This window comes from Balaenoptera physalus, assembly GCF_965194825.1.
Source record: "Balaenoptera physalus genome assembly, chromosome: 16".
NCBI classification, from domain to species: domain Eukaryota; kingdom Metazoa; phylum Chordata; class Mammalia; order Artiodactyla; family Balaenopteridae; genus Balaenoptera; species Balaenoptera physalus.
The window spans coordinates 52,355,137-52,372,748 of record NC_138898.1 but is presented as its reverse complement, the minus strand read 5'-3'; the positions used below and the strand labels follow the sequence as shown (position 1 = coordinate 52,372,748).

The window sequence follows — 17,612 nt, the reverse complement described above, 5'->3', positions numbered from 1 at the left end:
CCTGCGCTGAGGCGAGCTCGTCGGAGGACGACGCCCGCATCCCGTCCCCGCCGGCCGGCCTCAAGCCCGGCGCGGAAGCCTAGGAACCTGCCCGCTAGTTCCTCTTCGGGCCGGCAGCGAACTACATTTCCCGGCATGCCCGCGCTGCCGGCCGGGGGCGGGCCTGCGACGGAAGAGGCCGCCGGAGGACGTGAGTCATTTCCGTTGCGCGAGTGGGTCCACGTTCTGTAGTCGTGAGCGGAGGCCAGGAACAGCGCGCGGCTTCCGGCTTCGTGCGACGGAAGTGACGCGACGCTGGGCGCGGCGGCGCCGAGTGCAGAGCCGGGGTCGCGATGAATTGCGTGCTGTGTGCGCCGGCTGCTGGGTGAGCTCCGCGCGGTCTCGGCGGGACCTAGGGTGAGAGCGGCGGGAGGGCGCGCTCACTGTTCTCTCTCTTCCAGGGCCCTCCGGGTGCTGAGGCTCGTGCGCTGGCCTTTCCGAAGCCTGCATCCTCCGCCCGGTGGCCGGGCTCGTGCCCAGCCCGCGGCCGAGGGTGAGGAAGAGGATGACCCTAACCGCCCCCTTCAGTTTTCCTCCAGCAAAGCCATCCCGTTCCGCTGGACAGTGAAGCACTCCCTGGGAAGGGAGCAGCAGCGGCCCTGGTGGAGGGTGCTGCCCTTCAGCCTGTGCCTCATGGTTCTGGTCATCTGGTGCTTCTTTAGGCAGGAGACCAGCGCGGACCGGTGGTTGAGACGGATGTTGGAAGAAGAGGTACCGGAGCCCAGCGATCGTTCTGAAGAGCCTGGAACTCCGGTGGCCCATGGGGCGAGAACTTAATGGGGTGCCAGCAGCGAGGGGACAGATCTCAGTCTTTAGGCTTTGACGTCGCGTTTGACCGTTTCTGTCCTGGTTACGCGCGTCCCCAGACTGAAGGACTTGGATGGCGCGCCTGGCAAAGCTGACTCGTTGAAGGCAAAGCAGAATGTCAGCAAATCGGAACCGGCTCTTTGCCTGATACTTGTTGCCATCGAATACGTCCAAAAGACTTTTCAGGTCCATAGACAGGGTTTTGGTTGCAGCGTGTGCTGTTGGATTTGTGATGTCTTTGTACAACATTATCACGTTTCCAAAGGGATGCTGGTGACACTTGTAATCCAGTGTGATCCACTTTGCAGGTCATTTGCTTTCTGAGACAGAATAACTAGCAGAAGAGTTAAACGTTTTGTTTTACAATGTACCGTGATGTGTATAAATTGATGTTAGTTTAACAGACTAACAATAAATATTAATTTGGTAATGTGGAATTAAGCCAATGTTGTTTTTTTTTTTCTTTTTGCATTTCATTTAAAAAAGGGAGCCTTCTAGTCTTTTCAGTTCCTTTGTTTGTTTGTTTTTTCCAAAATAGGAACTGAGGAAAGAAACCTAAATGTAAATTGTGGAACACTTTCTCACATCTCTTCCAGTTTTTAATTTTAGCAAGGCAACAACTTTCTGAGTGGAATAACATTGATAAATATTTTTATGGATAACTTAGAGGCAATATTTTGGGTATGTAAATGATATGTTTTCAAGTACTGCTTAGTAGGAAACTTTCTTAATTCTGGATTAAATACAAGATGCATAAAAGGGAAGATTTTATTTACTTAAGGTTCTAGTGGAACGTTTTATCTTGGCGTATCTTTGGTGCCAAAGTTAACTGGAAATTTCTCTCACTAGGATGGTTGAAGACCACTGACTGTATGGCAGTGTACTGGCTTCTCACAAGGCCTTGGCCAAGGTCTGGCCCGCCTTGGTAAATTATGCTTGTCAGGGAAGTGGTGCTAAGACAAGTATATTCATTTTTTTTAAAGATGAAGAGACCAAGATTCAGAAGGATTGACCTAATCATGGCTCAGGCTACATCGTTAGTTCCACTGGGAGCAAAGAACTAAGATGTCCTTTCTCTGACCTGGTGTGGTTGTGACCTACTTGGTTGTGAACCATTTTATTTGAGCAACAGTCATTCAAACCTGAACCCTGACTTTACTCTCACTAGCTCCTGCAGGAAAAAAAGTCAGAACTAACGAGAAGAAATTTTGTTTTAATTAAAAATACCTTTCACATGACCAAAGCAATATGATTTATCTGGAAAAATTAAACAGTATAATAAGCAAAAGGTAGAGAATCAGAAACAGTAATAATCCCACCACTAGAGGTAACTGCTGTGAGTACTGTTGGGCAGAAGATGGAGAAAACTGTATTTTAAAAAATCCAAGGAAAAGAGGTTACCTAAGTCGATGGCCTCATATCTTCCGAGCTGCTGAGGGTATTTTAACGTCTGGGTGTACTACCCCAGCCTTTTAAGGACATTCTTCAAGAGCATGAAAAATGACAATCTTTACAGCCTGTCACAGTTCTCTTTGCTCTCTTCAAGGAGGTGCCTCTTGGGTAGGCATCTTTTCTCCCACCTCTACAGCAAAGATCCCCAAATTTCTTTATCTTGAGCCCCCAACTTCCTTTTTTAAGCTCGAGGTGGCCTCTATACTTCTCTACTGGACTTTACAGGTTTCTCAAGCTCCTTAGGTCCAAAACAGAGTTCAGCTTTCCCCAAACCTGTTTCTTTGCTCTGTAGCCCTCCCAGCTCGGGACTTTGGAAATATCCTGAACTTCTTTCTCATTCCCTGCATCCTGGCAGTCTTCAAGATCTGTTTAGTCCTCCTCCAAAGAATTCATGGGCCTTGTTTAATTCTTCTGCTTGATTTTCTTCAAAAATATCATGTTGATTTTTTGCCATTTTAATTTCCAGGTTTAAATGTAATGTTTGTAGAGGTAGTAATTCCTTTAGACAATGTGAACATATAAAGAAGGTAGTCATTCATCCCACCAGCAAGTGATGGCTTATTTTACTGTATTACTTGTGTTTAAAAAAAACCCCAAAACTTACATGCTTGGGAACAAATGTATGGAACTGCAGTATCTTGCTTTGTTTTGTCACTTAAGTAGGAGCATTTTTCTTGTCATTAACAATTCTCAGGAAGCATTGTCATTCTCTGTGAGGTGCTCTTTAAGTTTTTGCCAAATAACTTTGATAATTATCTTTGTACATCTTTGTCTGAATCTCATTCTTTTCTAGGTTGGAGTTTCTAGAAATGGAACAGATTATTTTCCATAAAGGTCAGTACCCATTCGTCCTCCCAGCCACACTTCCTTTAAGGGCTTTTCTTGCTGCAGGTCACCAGCATTGTGGGTTGCTGTTCAGAACAACAAAAAGTCTGTCTGCTCCATGGGCTCTTCCTTGTTTTAATTTGCATTAAAACAAATTACTAGCGAGGATGAAAATTTTAAATAACTTCTCAGGAATTCCCTGGCGGTCCAGTGGTTAGGACTCTGAGATCTCAAACCGCGAGGCCCGGCCAAAAAAAAAGTTTCATGCTATATACTTACAAAACAATGTACTTTGGGCCTGGGTTCTCCCCCCCGAAATGCACACCCTGCTTCCTCCTCCAGGGCCAGATGAGCTGGGGCCCTGAGTGGTAGGGCTTACCGGGGGCGGCCCACCCTCTGTGCATCCCCGCCCACCCTGTTGGTGAAGAGGGCGTGTGTGTGTCTGTCTCCCCCTTGACCTCGAGCCTTTGGATTCTTTTTTAAAAATCAGCTCTATTGATACGTAGTTCACATATTATTCAATTCATCAATTTAAAGTATACAATTGATTTTTTAGTGTATTCGCAGGGGCAACCATTACCACGATGTAATTTTAGGGCATGTGTGTAAAAGAAACCCGCTACCCATGAGCAGTCAGGCCTCCTTCCCCCCTCTCTCCCCCACACCAAGCCCTAAGCAACTGGAGCCACTCTTTGCGGTCTCAGCACCCAACCCGGGGGTCATAGAACGAATGAAGGCGAGTGTGAGCAGCCTGGGCGCGCTGTCTCTACTTGGGACCTGTCGGGTCCGTCTCGGAGCCTGGAGCTGCTCAGGGCGCTGTCAGGGCGTTCAGAGCGCGTGGGGCAGTCGTGGTGGGTTGAAGGCGGCAGCCGAAACGGGACCAAGCAAGTGCAAGATGGGCTGTGAACGTGGACGCCGGGGGGGCACGGTGGGTGGAGGCGTCCGGCCGAGGCGGCGGGCTCGGGGCATGGCGTGGTCTGCGGTGCGCGCGGGTCCCCGCTGGGCGCCTGGTGCTGGGAAGTTCACTGGGCCTCCGGTACTGCGCCGGGCGCCGGATGGGGGCGTGGCGGGGGCGTGGCCGTCCCGGCGGGGGGCGCGGGTGGGCTCCGCGAGGGGGGAGATCCGGAGGGGCGGGGGCGGGCCCGCGCGGCGCATGCGCGCTGCATTGTTTTGACTGAAAATGCCGTCGGTTTCGAAAGCGGCGGCGGCGGCGTTGAGCGGGTCCCCCCCGCAGACCGAGAAGCCGACCCACTACAGGTCAGTGCCCGGGCCGGCCGCGGCGGGGGCTGGGGCGGGGCAGGGGGCGGCCCCGCGCGCCCCCGGCCCGCGCCCCCGCGCCCCTGGGCCTGGGAACTGCCTCCGGGTGCGGCCTGGGGCCCCGCGCCGCCCCTCTCCCCGTTCCCCCCGCCCCCTGCCTCTCCCTTGCAGCCCCCTGGCCAGCCGGCCCCCCAGCCTCCGCGCCGCGCCTGGACTCTGGGCTGGTGGACCACCATCCTACTCGGCTACCGCCGCCTGAGCTCAGGAGGCGGCGCCCAGGGTCTGGGGTGGCACCTGGGCTTGGGGGCTGGAGGACGAGGTCGGGGGTCCACGCGCCTGGGTTGGGGATCGGGGAACAGCGCCTGGGGTCGTGGGTCGGGGGCCGCCGAGAATGCGCCTGTAGTCGGGGATTGGGGACCGCGCCTGGGCTTGGGCGGAGGACGGCCATCTGGACTCCGGCTGCCTCCTCCTGGGGTCAGGGATGGTACCGGGGCTTGGGGACCCGGGCGCTCCTGGAGTCGCGGTATCGCACCTCAAATTGGGGGTCGTGTCTGTGTTTTGCATGAGGAGGCTGTGCATGGGGTCTGAGGGATCGCGCCTGAGGTCCGGGAACTCGCCCGGGCTCCGGGTGGGGGAGGCCGTCAGGGATCGTCTGGAGTCGGAGTGGGTGTCACGCCTGAGATCGGAGATGGGGGGGGGCTGCGCCTGGGGCCAGGAGTCCGCGTCTGGATTCTGCGGGGTCGCGTCTGGGGTCGGGGACAGTGTCAGGGATTGGCAAACCATTCCTGGGACCCGAGGAACGCGACTGGGCTTGCGGGGGCGGGGTGGGGGGAGGGTGTCTGAACTCGGAGAGGTTGCATCTGAGGTTGGAGATCACACCTGGGGTCTGGGATGGATAGCGGCGCCTGGGGTCGGGGGTCGCACCTGGGGTCGGGGATGGGGGGTTTCGCCTGGGTTAGGGGATTGTGCCTGCGATTGGAGATGGGGGGCTGCGCCTGGGGTCCGGGGTCGCACCTGGAATCTGGGACCGTGCCTGGGATAGAAGATGGGGGTTTGCACCTGGAATCGAAGGTCGCATCTGGGGTCGGGGTTGTGGGATCGTGCCTGGGGTCTGAGAAACGCGCCTGGGCCGGGGGAGGCGGGAAGGGGGTCGGCAGAGTGGGAGATCGCGCCTGGGGTCGGGGCCCTCGGGCGCACGGGATCTGACCCCTGCCCACGAGTCCTCGGGCCGCCCGCCGGCGGCGGTGGCAACGGAAGCGACCCCAACGCTGTTTGTCTTTTTAGGTATCTAAAGGAGTTTAGGACAGAGCAGTGCTCCCTGTTTGTGCAGCACAAGTGCACCCAGCACAGGCCATTTACCTGTTTCCATTGGCATTTCCTAAATCAGCGTCGGCGCAGACCGCTCCGCAGGCGCGACGGCACTTTTAACTACAGCCCGGACGTGTACTGCTCCAAGTACGACGAGGCCAGCGGCTTGTGCCCCGACGGCGACGAGTGAGTGTGCGCGGCCGCGCGGGGCAGCGTGGCCCCCACACCTGGGTGGGTGGCGGACCAGGGCTTTCCAGCACCTGGAACCTGCAGGGCCCAGACTTCACTCTTAAGTTTTCCCTTGACCGCTGGTCTTGGTGGGGACATTTCCCTATTTCTCGGCCAGTGCCGGAAGAACCGCATCTGGCTGGGGGATATCCCTGTACGGGACAAACCAATTTTGCTGCACTTCCCACTTTTGATTGCCACCCAGTTCTGTAAATTCCCTGCATTAGAACCAACCCTTATGAGGTAAACCTTTTGAGTTTAGGACCATTTTGTAGTTGTCAGTTGCTTTTTGGTCAGAGAGCTTGTTAGAAGGTTTGCTCACATTGTGCAAATGTTTCTGGAATGGTTCCTTTCTTGCTGTTTATATGTTTATTTTTTAAAAAATTGATAGGAAAGTTATTTGTGTAGCACTTTTAAAGTTTAGGAAATCAAGGTTTTGTTTTGGTTGCCTTTTTTGTTTTCACAAGTTTCCTAATGGTGTTATGAACAGATGTCTTCATTTTGAAATATGTAGAATAGGAAAACACGGAAAGTACAAGTCAGATTGTACATTCATATAACTGGCAGAGATTGGTAGAGGGAGGTCTTGCTTTTTTCCTGTGGGCCGTTTGAGGAGGAGAAGAGCCTATCCATTCCCACCTGGAGGTGAGGTGGTGGCGCTGTGCCCCAGGGCCTCTTGGAAAGAGCAGCTTGTTCAGCTTCTGTTGGATCCTGGTCTGATCTGGGGGAGGCGCTGTAGGCTTCATCCCCTGACCCTCTGAAGGGAGGTGGTTCTCCAGGTATGGTCCCTTTTAAAGACAACTTTCACGCTGCTGCACAGGGAGACCCATGTGAATCTGTTCTTCGTTTTCAAAAATGCTTAGGTCAGGGAGTAAACTTTTGACCTATGGTGATCATCTTAAAAGCTTTATATATTTCCTGAAAGGTTTTTAATTGAACACCAGATAGTTAAATAGGGTTGTTGTTAAGGCAGCCTGGAGCCTGTGGAAATAATGTAGCCAGCTCCACTTTGGTTAAGATGGTATTATACTTCTGTGAAGTTTTAAAAGTGCATTATTTAATTGCATCTTGAGCTACTGTTTCCTGCAAATGGGTCTGCAGAAGAGAGATATTTTTGTCTAGCTAAGGCCTGGCCTCCGGTCCCTCATTTCCCTTGGCCACGTCAGTCACCTCTCTGGACCTTAAGTCCTGAGTTGCCCCCAGGGGCCACTGCTGAGACCCTGGTGCAGGGATCCAGTCACCTAGCATGTCTGACCCCATTCCAGAGTCCAGGATGGGGGACTATTTGGACTATTTGGCAGTATTCACTAGGGAAGCTTTTTTTTTTTTTTTTTTTGGCTGCACCGCATGGCATGTGGGATCTTAGTTCTCCCATGAGGGATCGAACCTGCATCCACTGCAGTAGAAGCATAGATTCTTAACCACTGGGCTGCCAGGGAAGTCCCCTCACTGGTGATGCTTTTAATGCATGAAAAGAAAGCATATATATATTTTTAATTAATTAATTAATTTTATTTTTGGCTGCGTTCGGTCTTCGTTGCTGCGTGAGGGCTTTCTTTAGTTGCAGAGAGCGGGGGCTACTCTTCGTTGTGGTGCGTGGGCTTCTCATTGTGGTGGCTTCTCTTGTTGTGGAGCATGGGCTCTAGATGCGCGGGCTTCAGTAGTTGTGGCATGCAGTCTCAGTAGTTGTGGCTCGTGGGCTCTAGAGCGCAGGCTCAGTAGTTGTGGTGCACGGGCTTAGTTGCTCCCCAGCATATGGGATCTTCCCAGACCAGGGTTCGAACCCGTGTCCTTTGCATTGGCAGGCATATTCTTAACCACTGTGCCAGAAAGAAAGCATATTTTAACAGCTGTTTTGGGTTCTGGAGTCTGAATGTCCTGGTATGGATTTGGCCCCATTGCTGGACATCCAGGGTGGGGTCCAGTTCCTATGGAATGAAGAGTGCTGCAGTGGACACCTACCTGTGGATGGTCATTTTAAGCTAGACTCAAATATTAAATATTACAATTATTTATTGCAAAAACATTAACATGGGGAATTCCCTGGCGGTCCAGTGGTTAGGACTCCTGGCTTTCACTGCCGAGGGCCCAGGTTCAATCCCTGGTGGGGGAAATAAGATCCCACAAGCCACATGGTGCAGCCAAAAAAAAAAAAAAAAAAAAATTAACATATAGCCCAAATAGCATGCAGGTTAGCAGGTTATCATTGAGAAGAAGAATGGGACTAAGATGGTTGTTTGATACTGTTTTGGGTGCATCCTGTGTACATGTACACACAGTATGAAAGTACACGTCTCTTATTAAAGATTTTGTTTGTGACTTTTAGTGAGCACACGAGATGACTTGCTTCAGCCCCATAGGAAGTGTTTGACAGGCCAGACATCTCCCCTGAGAATCTCTCCTTAGTAATTACCACTCATTCCATGGGAGATAGACTTTCCCAGAGTTTGTCCTGTTGAATTACATATTCTAGCTCATTCAGGGTTGCCATGGAATCTGTAAATAGATACTACTTTTCAGAGCGGGGAAAGGGCTTTCCTTTTATTTCAGTTCATTGGTTCTTGAAATGCCTATTTTGGGCATATGTACTAGCAACCTGTTATTGTAAATCATGAATATGTATCAGAGACCAAAGACCCTTCAGCCAATATCAGGTGACATAAGCATCCAAGTTCTTGGAGCTTGATGGGGGCGCTGTGGGGCTGAGCCGTGGGCGGGAGGGTGGGATCCCCAAGAGGCAACCCCTGATGTCAACTCCTGTCCTAGGCAGGTGGTCATTCTCCCCCCTTGCTGTCACCTCTCCTACTGGGGCCCCCTCCCCTTCTGTCACCCCCTTTCATTTGCGGGCACTCTCCTCCCCCGCTGTCACACCCCCGCTGTCACCCCTTTTCATTGGCGGGTAGTCCGTCAGCCTTCCCCTCTCTCGCTGTCACCCTCCTTCCAGTGACCCCTCCCCATCTGTCACCTCCAACCCCTGTGAGTACTCCAGCTGTCATCTCTGGGTAGCCCCCTCATCTCCTCCTCCCCATGGGCACCCCCTCTGTCACCCCTTTTCCTCCGTGGGCAGTCACCCTCCCCCTCTCTGTCACCCCTCCTTCCGTGGCCCCTCCCCGTCCGCCACATCCCCCCACCCCCCCCACTCCCGCTGTCACCCTCCGCCGGCGGGCACCCTGTGGCCGGGAAGGCCCCTCAGTGCTAGCGCCCCAGGTCCTCCCTTTCGCGGCGCCCTTTGTTCTGGCGGGCACGCCCCTTCCCCGGCGCGGGCCTCGATTGGCCGACAAGGTCACGTGAGCCCCGCCCCGCCCCCGTGGGAACTGGCCTCCCCGCGGCGCGGCTGGACCGCCTGGGTCTGCAGCTCGCTGCGCGCCCTCTGTAGTCGGCCAAGAGCGAGTCGGCCGAGCGGGCGCTGCCTCCGAGCTTGAGGGCGGGCCCACCGCACAGGGCCCACCCCACAGGGCCCACCCCACAGGGTCGCTGTTCCCACCCGTGCGGATCCGTCGCAGGTATTTCTCAGGCTGGGATTTTGAAGAAAGCGACGCTCTCTTGCCGGAGCGAAGCTTGGCCGGAGGTTTGTCGCAGTCCAGCCACATCCTGAAAGCTGCTCTGAGAGAGGCAGTGGGTGTGGACAGCCCCAGCCCCCCAGCTAGTCCTGTTCGCTGCGCAGGACCGTAGACCGTCAGGGCGGGTCTTCCCACCTGGAACCTAGGTGTGCTTCCCCTCCCAGGAGACCTTGTGTCCGTTTTGTGCTTGTAAATGCATGTCAGGTGCGTTTACAGAGGTAGGTTCTGACGCATAAAAAGCAAAGGCCCTTCCAGGGGTCTGAGGGGCCCCTCCAGGGGAACATTTTCATTGGCAGACAATACAAGCAGTCCCCAACTATACAGAGTACAAAGTGACCATCCTCTTTCCTGATAACCCTCTTTCTGCCACAAGCAGGCAGTCCCTGGAGGCGGCCCTCCAGACCCCACATTTTATAGGTTTTCTTGGTTTTAATAAGAAGTGAGCCTGCCCCATTACTGTGCTATAACTTTCCAGATTGGCTCTAGAGATCTGCCTTGTTGTTGGTAGGGCTCCCTACCATGTTTTCACCTGGCAGGCCCGGCACGTCTCCCCACAGCTCCCTCCCTCCTCACTGCACGTTGCCTGGGACCTCCCACCCGTGAATCTGGGCACTGCGGGAGCTTGCTGATGTACAGAAACTTTTCTACATGCCCAAGTCTTGGTGTGCCTGCTGTGTCATACTTGTCCTTAGTCTGACTTGTCTGTTGAGAGATGCTCCTGCAATGTTTAATTTTAAAAAGTCAGGTGTCCTAGGACCTAAGGCTTAGGTGAAAGTCCGTTCACTTCAGGATGGTTATAAACTGTTGCTGTTTAAACTGACCATATAAGTGAACTCTGCTTGGGCATTTGGGGTGAGGTGAAAGCCAAGGGCAGGCCACATTAGAACATAATATTTAGGAGTCACGGAGCTACTTAACAGTCTAGAGGAAGACACAGGCTTTACAAATCAGCCAACCTAAGGAAAGAAATTACAATTAGGTGACTGAGTTGGACCTGTCAGAGACCAGTAGGTAGAAGAAGCAGAAGAACGTGAGAGTGATTGTAGCATTCCAGGCCCCCCTGCTTTGATTGAAGGGCCGGGGATGAGGAGGTGACTGGGAGGGAGCGCCTGGCACAGGGAGCTCTGGTGCTCCTTGGAGGCGAGTGGGGAGACGGCCTCGGCAGAGACAGGTTTCTCGGAGAGGGTGGCAGCTTTTTGGGCATAGAGGAGGGAGGTGGACTTGTTGCCGAGCTGATGGTCCATGTTAGGGATTAATGAGGGGTCACTGGCCTGGCTCGAGAGTCCAGGGCAGCCCTTGGAAGCCAGAGGCTGGGGGTGCTGGGCTGAATGGATGGGTGTGTGGTCCACATGGGGTTAACTGGCAACCCCCCCACCCCTAGTGTCAGAGAAGAGGGGGACACTCAAGCTTCTCCCCACAAGCCCCACCTTATCGCCATCCCCAGTTGTCTGTGGCACACAGGTCTTCCTTTTCCCATTTTTCTGCTGCCACTCATTTTCCATATCTGCTGCTGGGTTCTGGTCCAGTTCACACCTCAGTTATTTCTGTGCTGTATTCTGGTCCCCACCTATGCCTGAACTCCCTGAGGACTAGGAGAGAATCATGTTGTACTTGAGTGTCTGTCTCAGCCCAGTGGTTCTCCCAGTGCGGCCCCCAGATCAGCAGCAGCAGCATCACCTGGGAACTTGCCAGCAGTTTCTACCCAAGGTTCCTGCCGAGATCAGATGGTCTGGGGTTAGCAGACCATCCAGGTGGTTGTGATGCGCTCCAGCCTGGCTTGCTGACCAATGTTGATGTATAGTGGAACTGAGTTTGTGGGTCTACCTTTGTTTTGGGTGAGTTGCGGGAAGGAAGGGGATGATTTCTGGCTCTCCTGGAGACACAGGCAGCAGCCTCGAGCCCCTGCCGTGTTCCTCTTTACCCCTCCCTCCTAGTTTCAGTGGTTCCAGAGCATCATGGCAGACCTGTGTCTGGCATGTACTGGTGCATCACACCATCCATGGAGCCTTGTTTTAATTACACTGATTGGGTCACTAATTGTCATGGATGGTTTTGAGAACCACGGGTGCCACCCTGAATTTGACGGGCTGTGGAACCGAATCACATTACAGGTGCTGCAGGGCTGTCAGTGGCCCCCGGGATGGATGAGTGAACTCCTGTGGCGAGGAAGCATCTGCACGCGGTATTGGGCTGACCCCTGGGGTTCTCCCCAGCCTCTTCCCCGCGTCTACATTCTGCCATTGTGTTTTCTCTAAGGTTTTCCCTTTTGCCTCTTAGATGTTCTTAGGTGAAGCCATTTTCTTTTCATTAAATGTCCTCCAATATTTTAATCTTAGCTTATGCTTTGAAGTCATGTAATAATCAGAGGTGACATGCCCCTAATGAAATAATAGTGCCTGTTCGGTGCTCAGTGCTGGCGAGAGGGGGGAACCTTGGCCGGGCTCTGGTTGCCACAATGATGGTACTGGCAAGGAAACGAAATGATGCTTAGAGCTGACCTGAGGGACCATTAGGGAACATGGGGAAATGGGGGAGGTGTCGCCTACCACATTCACTCCCCGGAGCTGTGGGGGTGCATGCAGCCTTTGCCACACCCTGCAGTTAGCGCATCGGCGATGCCTGTGGTCCGTGTGGTCCTGCTTCAGCACGGCTATGCGGACTGGGTTCTGTAGATAAACCAACAGGCAGTGCCTTGGCTCTGATGTGCTGGTCCCCCTCTCCCCAGACTCTGGAATTCTCTTGCTTTAACTTATAGTAGATTGTGAGTGTTTCTGAAGATTGGAACTGTTTTTGCAAAATGGCCATTTTCCTATTAAAGTCATTTTATTTTATTTTTTATTGTAGTAAAACATACATAACATTAAATTTATCATCTTAGCTTTTTTAACTGTACAGTTTAGTGGAGTTAACTTTATTTGCAGTGTTGTGCAGCCATCACCACCATCCACCTCCAGAACTTTTCCATCTTCAAACTGAAACTCTGTCCCCATGAAACAATAGCTCCTCCTTCCATAATTTTTGATACAAGCAGACGTATCTGTATTCTTGTTCCCCTCCCCCACCTTCCGATGTAAACCATAGGGTGCTACACTCCCTTTTCTTTTAAAATAAATTTATTTATTTATTTATTTACTTTTATTTTTGGCTGTGTTAGGTCTTTGTTGCTGTGCGCAGGCTTTCTCTAGTTGCGGCGAGCAAAGACTACTCTTTGTTGTGGTGCGCGGGCTTCTTATTGCGGTGGCTTCTCTTGTTGCGGAGCACAGGCTCTAGGCGCATGGGCTTCAGTAGTTGTGGCTTGTGGGCTCTAGAGCGCAGGCTCAGTAGTTGTGGCGCATGGGCTTAGTTGTTCCACGGCATGTGGGATCTTCCCGGACCAGGGCTCAAACCCATGTCCCTTGCATTGGCAGGCAGATTCTTAACCACTGTGACACCAGGGAAGTCCTGCACTCTGTCTTCTTAGTGCTTTTCCCTCACGGTACCACCTGGCGCCCCCTCCAAAGCCGTCCACACAGACTGCCCATTCCTCCAAGCCGCGCTGAGCTCCCTTGAAGTTTATCCCACAACTCGGTTGTCTCCCGCCTTTGGTGATTACGAACAAAACATCTTTTTATCTCTGTGTGCCAGTCTGTCTTTGGGGATTGCTGGGACGGAGGGTAATGGCACCTGTCCTCTTGGTGCCTGTCACTTGGCGTTCTTGCCAGCAGCAGTGTTGCTTTACCATAGCCCTGCTCCTGGGGTTTTGCCCGGGAACATGTGGGCCTCCAGGTGCATTTCTCTCATCAGAAGCAAGATGAGTGCCTCTCAGTGGTCGAGACCCTTTGCATTTTCTCTTTTGTAAGTTCCTTGTTTATTTCTCTAGCCCATTGTTCTGTGAGTTCCTGGCCTCTCTATTTCTACACGTTCTTTGTTAGTGATATTAGTCTATATATTAATGTGAAAAGTGAGAGGGGTTCCTTGTTCTAGAGCAGGTTCCTTGGTGTGGCAGAGAATGCTCCATGACAGCCTCACCTCTCTGGGGACCCAGAGACTGAGTTACACACCAGTGCTTGTGAGGAGATGCACAGGAGCTCTTGGAGGAGCTTAAAACGTAAGATGTAACTCTGTAGTGAGGGATTTTAATCAAGGCTGCATCAAAACCTAATATAGTAAAAATCCTAAGTAGATATTTGACCATTTCACTCATATGTCCTGAAAATGTTCCTTGGAACTTATCTTTGAGAACACGAAGGAGACAGCTCCTATTTGGGCACAGAGAGCACTGTCTGCACAGGCAGTGTTTCCTTTTTCTTGTCTGTATGTAATACAGTCATAATTCTTTAAGTTTTTTCTTTTCTCTTTTCACAAGGTGGGGACCAGCTTGTCTCATAAACTGCTTTCCCCATCTTCCGCTTTTCCTTTTTCTCACGGATCTTTGGTGATTGGCAACGACAGCTGGGATTGCCCCAGAAGTGTTTGTGCAGAGTTAATTGGAGGAATTGCCTCATTTTCGGTTCCCGCCACTCACAAGAGAGTGTGGTCATCCCCCCCACCTCGTGCCCATGTGAGGGACCCGAGGGGCTGGCTGTGTTTTGTCCTCTTGAACTGGATGCTGTCACTCAGGTGTCGGTTTGTGAAATGCCACAGGCCATCCAGGTATGACCTGTGACACGCTTCCCTATAATAAGTGTGGTGTTGAAATTTCAACACATAGAGACCATCTCTCTCTCTCTCTTCTCTGTCTCCAATGGGCTTTGTTTAAAGTTGTGATAACATCCATAAAGTTTGCCATTTTAACCATCTTTTAAATTAATTAATTAATTTATTTATTTTTGGGTGCGTTGCGTCTTCGTTGCTGCGTGCGGGCTTTCACTAGTTCTGGCGAGCGGGGGCTTCTCACTGCGGTGACTTCTCTTGTTGCGGAGCATGGGCTCTAGGCATGTAGGCTTCAGTAGTTGTGGCACATGGGCTCAGTAGTTGTGGCTCACGGGCTCTAGAGCGCAGGCTCAGTAGTTGTGGTGCACTTAACCATTTTTAAATGTGCGATTCAGTGGCATTAATTACATTCACAGTGTTGTACAACCATGACCGCCATCTATTTCCAGATTCTTCCTCCCAGACAGAAATTCTGTCCCATTACACAGTCACTCCCCCTCTGCATCCCCCAGCCCCTGGCACCCACCCTCTACTTTCCTTTTTTTTTTTTTTTTTTCCTTTATTCTATTTATTATAGTCACATATTTAATACATATTTATTGACAATAAAAATGAGAAAATGCTTAGTATAATTTTTTTCAAACAACTTCTTTGAAACAGTAATATATTATTCTCTGTTTCATCAGCATGCTATAAGAAGATTTAGGTAGTACATGATACATATATTTTTTCTCTTTTTTTCTTTCTTTTTTTTTAACATCTTTATTAGAGTATAATTGCTTTACAATGGTGTGTCAGTTTCTGCTTTATAACAAAGTGAATCACTTATACATATACATATGTCCCCATAGCTCTTCCCTCTTGCATCTCCCTCCCTCCCACCCTCCCTATCCTATCCCACCCTCCCTATCCTATCCCACCCTCCCTATCCTACCCCCACCCTCTACTTTCTGTTGCTATGAATTTGACTGCTTTAGGGACCTCATGGGAATGGACCCACACAGTATTTGTCCTTTTGTGTCTGGCTTCTTTCACTTAACAGAATGTTTTCAAGGTTCATCCCTGTTGTAGCCTGTATCAGTGCTCATTCCACTGTCTGGATGGACCATGTTTTGTTCATCCATCCATCAGTTGGTGGACACTCGGGTTATTTCCAGCTTTAAGCTCTTGTGACTCGTGCTGCTGTAATCGTGGGGGCACATGTATCTTTGAGACCCCAGCTCTTCCGGGAGTGCATCTGGATCTTCTGGGCCCACAGTATTTGCCTTTTGCTTGGTTGGCTCCGGGGGACCCGGGAACTTGCCGGGGCATGGCGTCCTCTCTGTCCCGCTCTTATGGCCTGCACACCCGGGGTGTTCCATAAGGTCTGGGGTGAGCTGTCCGAACTCTGAGCCTCTGTTTCTTCATCTTACCAGACGGGGGTTTAGACTGGTTGGTCCCTAAGTCGTTTTTTCTTTTACTTTTGGTCTTGTCCATCCATCTGTGCTCTGCATGGGGAGCCCCCCACCCCCACAGGTGCTCCCAGCACCCAGGTCCACGGCCTGCCAGGCAGCGAGGTGGGAGTGGACCTTTCCCAAGCCCCACACAGTGCTCCCCATCCATCTCTGGGGGTGATGGCCTTGTTTTTAGATCTGGGGACTTGCAGCTATGGCTCTGCCTCGGCCTTGGGCCGCTCCGGGGCTGCTCAGAGTCCTTTGTGTATCCCCTCCCATTCTTCTGTGTCTCTGGCTCTTGTCTGGAGGGACTGACCTTGAGGCGGGCTCAGTTCCCTGCCCCATGTCTGCTGGAACCGTCCATGCCACCTCTGCCACTGCCACCTCCCTGCAGCGGGAGCCCTCACCCTAACCCTAACCCTTGCTGCTCAGGGAGCCGCGTGTGGCTCTCCCTGGGAGTGCGTGGCTCCGGGCCTTTGTGTGGCCTGTGGGATGCTGCCCCATCCGTGCCTCCCCCCAGCTGCTTCTCCCCAGCCTGTCTCCCCCAGCGTCCTCCTCCAGCCCTTCCAGGCTCCTCCACTTCCCTCGAGGGGTCCCTGAAAGCACCTGGACGGGGGACGGGAGAGGCCGCCAGCCCCTTACTTGATGGGGGAACTTTGTTTTCCACTTTATTCAAAAGATTATGAAGGGTGATTTTCGGGTAACTTGGGTGTTGTATTTTTCTCCCATGTGTAATTGAGGGATTTGTGGGGGTCTGAGTGCCGTGGGGGAGGGTCTGGAGCAGGGATGGGTGCTCTGTCCAGTGCTGTTCATCCTCCGACTAGAGCAGGTGTTTGGGAAAAGGAGACAAGAACCAGCTGCCGGGAGCAGGTTGACACCGTGGTGGCCCCAGGGCCCAGACGGTGCGTGTCGTCTTCTGCTTCCCAGATGTCCGTACCTGCACCGGACGACCGGGGACACGGAGCGCAAGTATCACCTGCGCTACTACAAGACGGGCACGTGCATCCATGAGACGGATGCCCGGGGCCACTGCGTGAAGAACGGACTGCACTGCGCCTTCGCGCACGGCCCCCTGGACCTGCGGCCGCCCGTGTGTGACATCAGGTGAGTGGCCGTCCTGCCGGGAGCCGCTCTCCTCCCTGTGTTTCAGGCATTGCTTGCCTCAAGCAGCTCTTTCTGGGCCTTGATTTTACTCCTAATGAGAAAGTGACCCTTCTTCTCCCTCCTGACCCGGACCCGGGGGAGCTTGTGGCGTCTCGCACGCTCAGCTCTGAGGCTCTTGGGATTTGGGCCAAGACTGTCATCCCGGGACGGGGGCCCCAAGGCCATGGGCTGCACGTCCTGAACCCTCACGGAGGCGGCTTCGTAAGATGACAGAAGCCGGTGGCTGTCTCACTGTCAGAGGCTTCGGACAGGCTGCAGCACCGTGACCACGTGCCGTTTGGTTGCAGGGAGCTGCAGGCCCAGGAAGCCCTGCAGAATGGCCAGCTCAGTACTGGGGATGGCGTCCCTGACCTGCAACCTGGGGTCTTGGCCAGCCAGGCCCTGATGGAGAAGATCCTGGGCGAGGACCCCCGGTGGCAAGGTAACCCCGCAGCCGCTGCTGGGGCGGGGGGCTCGTCCCTGTCTGTAAAGTGCCCGCACGGTGGACCTCGTCGCCCCCTTTACAGGTCAGGAGGGGAGACCGAGGCTCCATTCGAGCACATCACCCTCAGCCCCTCCAGCAGCCTGTCTGGTCCCCAGGCTGCTCTGGGGGAGGGGCCTGCACGGCTGGCGCAGCTCCTGCCAGGTGTCTGGTCCCAGAGCCAGCCTGGTCCCCAGCAGCCTCCACAGATGATGGCTATGGGCAGTGAGGTTTGTTTAATTGTAAAATACCCATAATGTAAATTTGCCATTTTAACCATCCGAAAGTCACAGGTCCGTGGCATTTGGTGCACCACAGTGTTGTGCAACCATCAACTCTGTCTGGTTCCAGAACATTTCCATCACCTCGGACAGAAACCCGTGCCCATCAGTGGTTTCCCCTCCCCAGCCCTGGCATCCACTAGCCTGGCTATGTCTCCGTGGAGCT

The 17,612-nt window shown here is 52.8% G+C and overlaps 2 protein-coding genes across 9 annotated transcripts in view; both read left to right on the top strand.

Moving 5' to 3' along the window:
* The first annotated feature begins 214 nt into the window (after nt 1–214).
* UQCC4 (ubiquinol-cytochrome c reductase complex assembly factor 4) lies at nt 215–1,283 on the top strand. The gene is made up of 2 exons (XM_082430897.1): nt 215–364; nt 441–1,283. Exons 1-2 carry the CDS (start codon nt 333–335, stop codon nt 814–816), a joined length of 408 nt encoding a protein of 135 aa, XP_082287023.1. The 5' UTR covers nt 215–332; the 3' UTR covers nt 817–1,283.
* A 2,970-nt stretch (nt 1,284–4,253) lies between these two features.
* The window catches only part of UNKL (unk like zinc finger), a 45,055-nt gene continuing 31,696 nt past the window's right edge, over nt 4,254–17,612 (top strand). For 5 of the 8 annotated variants that reach the window (XM_082430678.1, XM_082430685.1, XM_082430679.1 and 2 more), the window contains exons 1-4: nt 4,254–4,380; nt 5,665–5,874; nt 16,469–16,645; nt 16,993–17,126. In XM_082430678.1, coding sequence (XP_082286804.1) covers nt 4,304–4,380; nt 5,665–5,874; nt 16,469–16,645; nt 16,993–17,126 — 598 coding nt within the window. In that variant the 5' untranslated portion in view covers nt 4,254–4,303. Of the gene's footprint in view, nt 4,381–5,664; nt 5,875–9,285; nt 9,420–16,468; nt 16,646–16,992; nt 17,127–17,612 lie in introns of those variants that run through there. The other 3 variants (XM_082430683.1, XM_082430680.1, XM_082430682.1) reach the window with 3 other exon arrangements.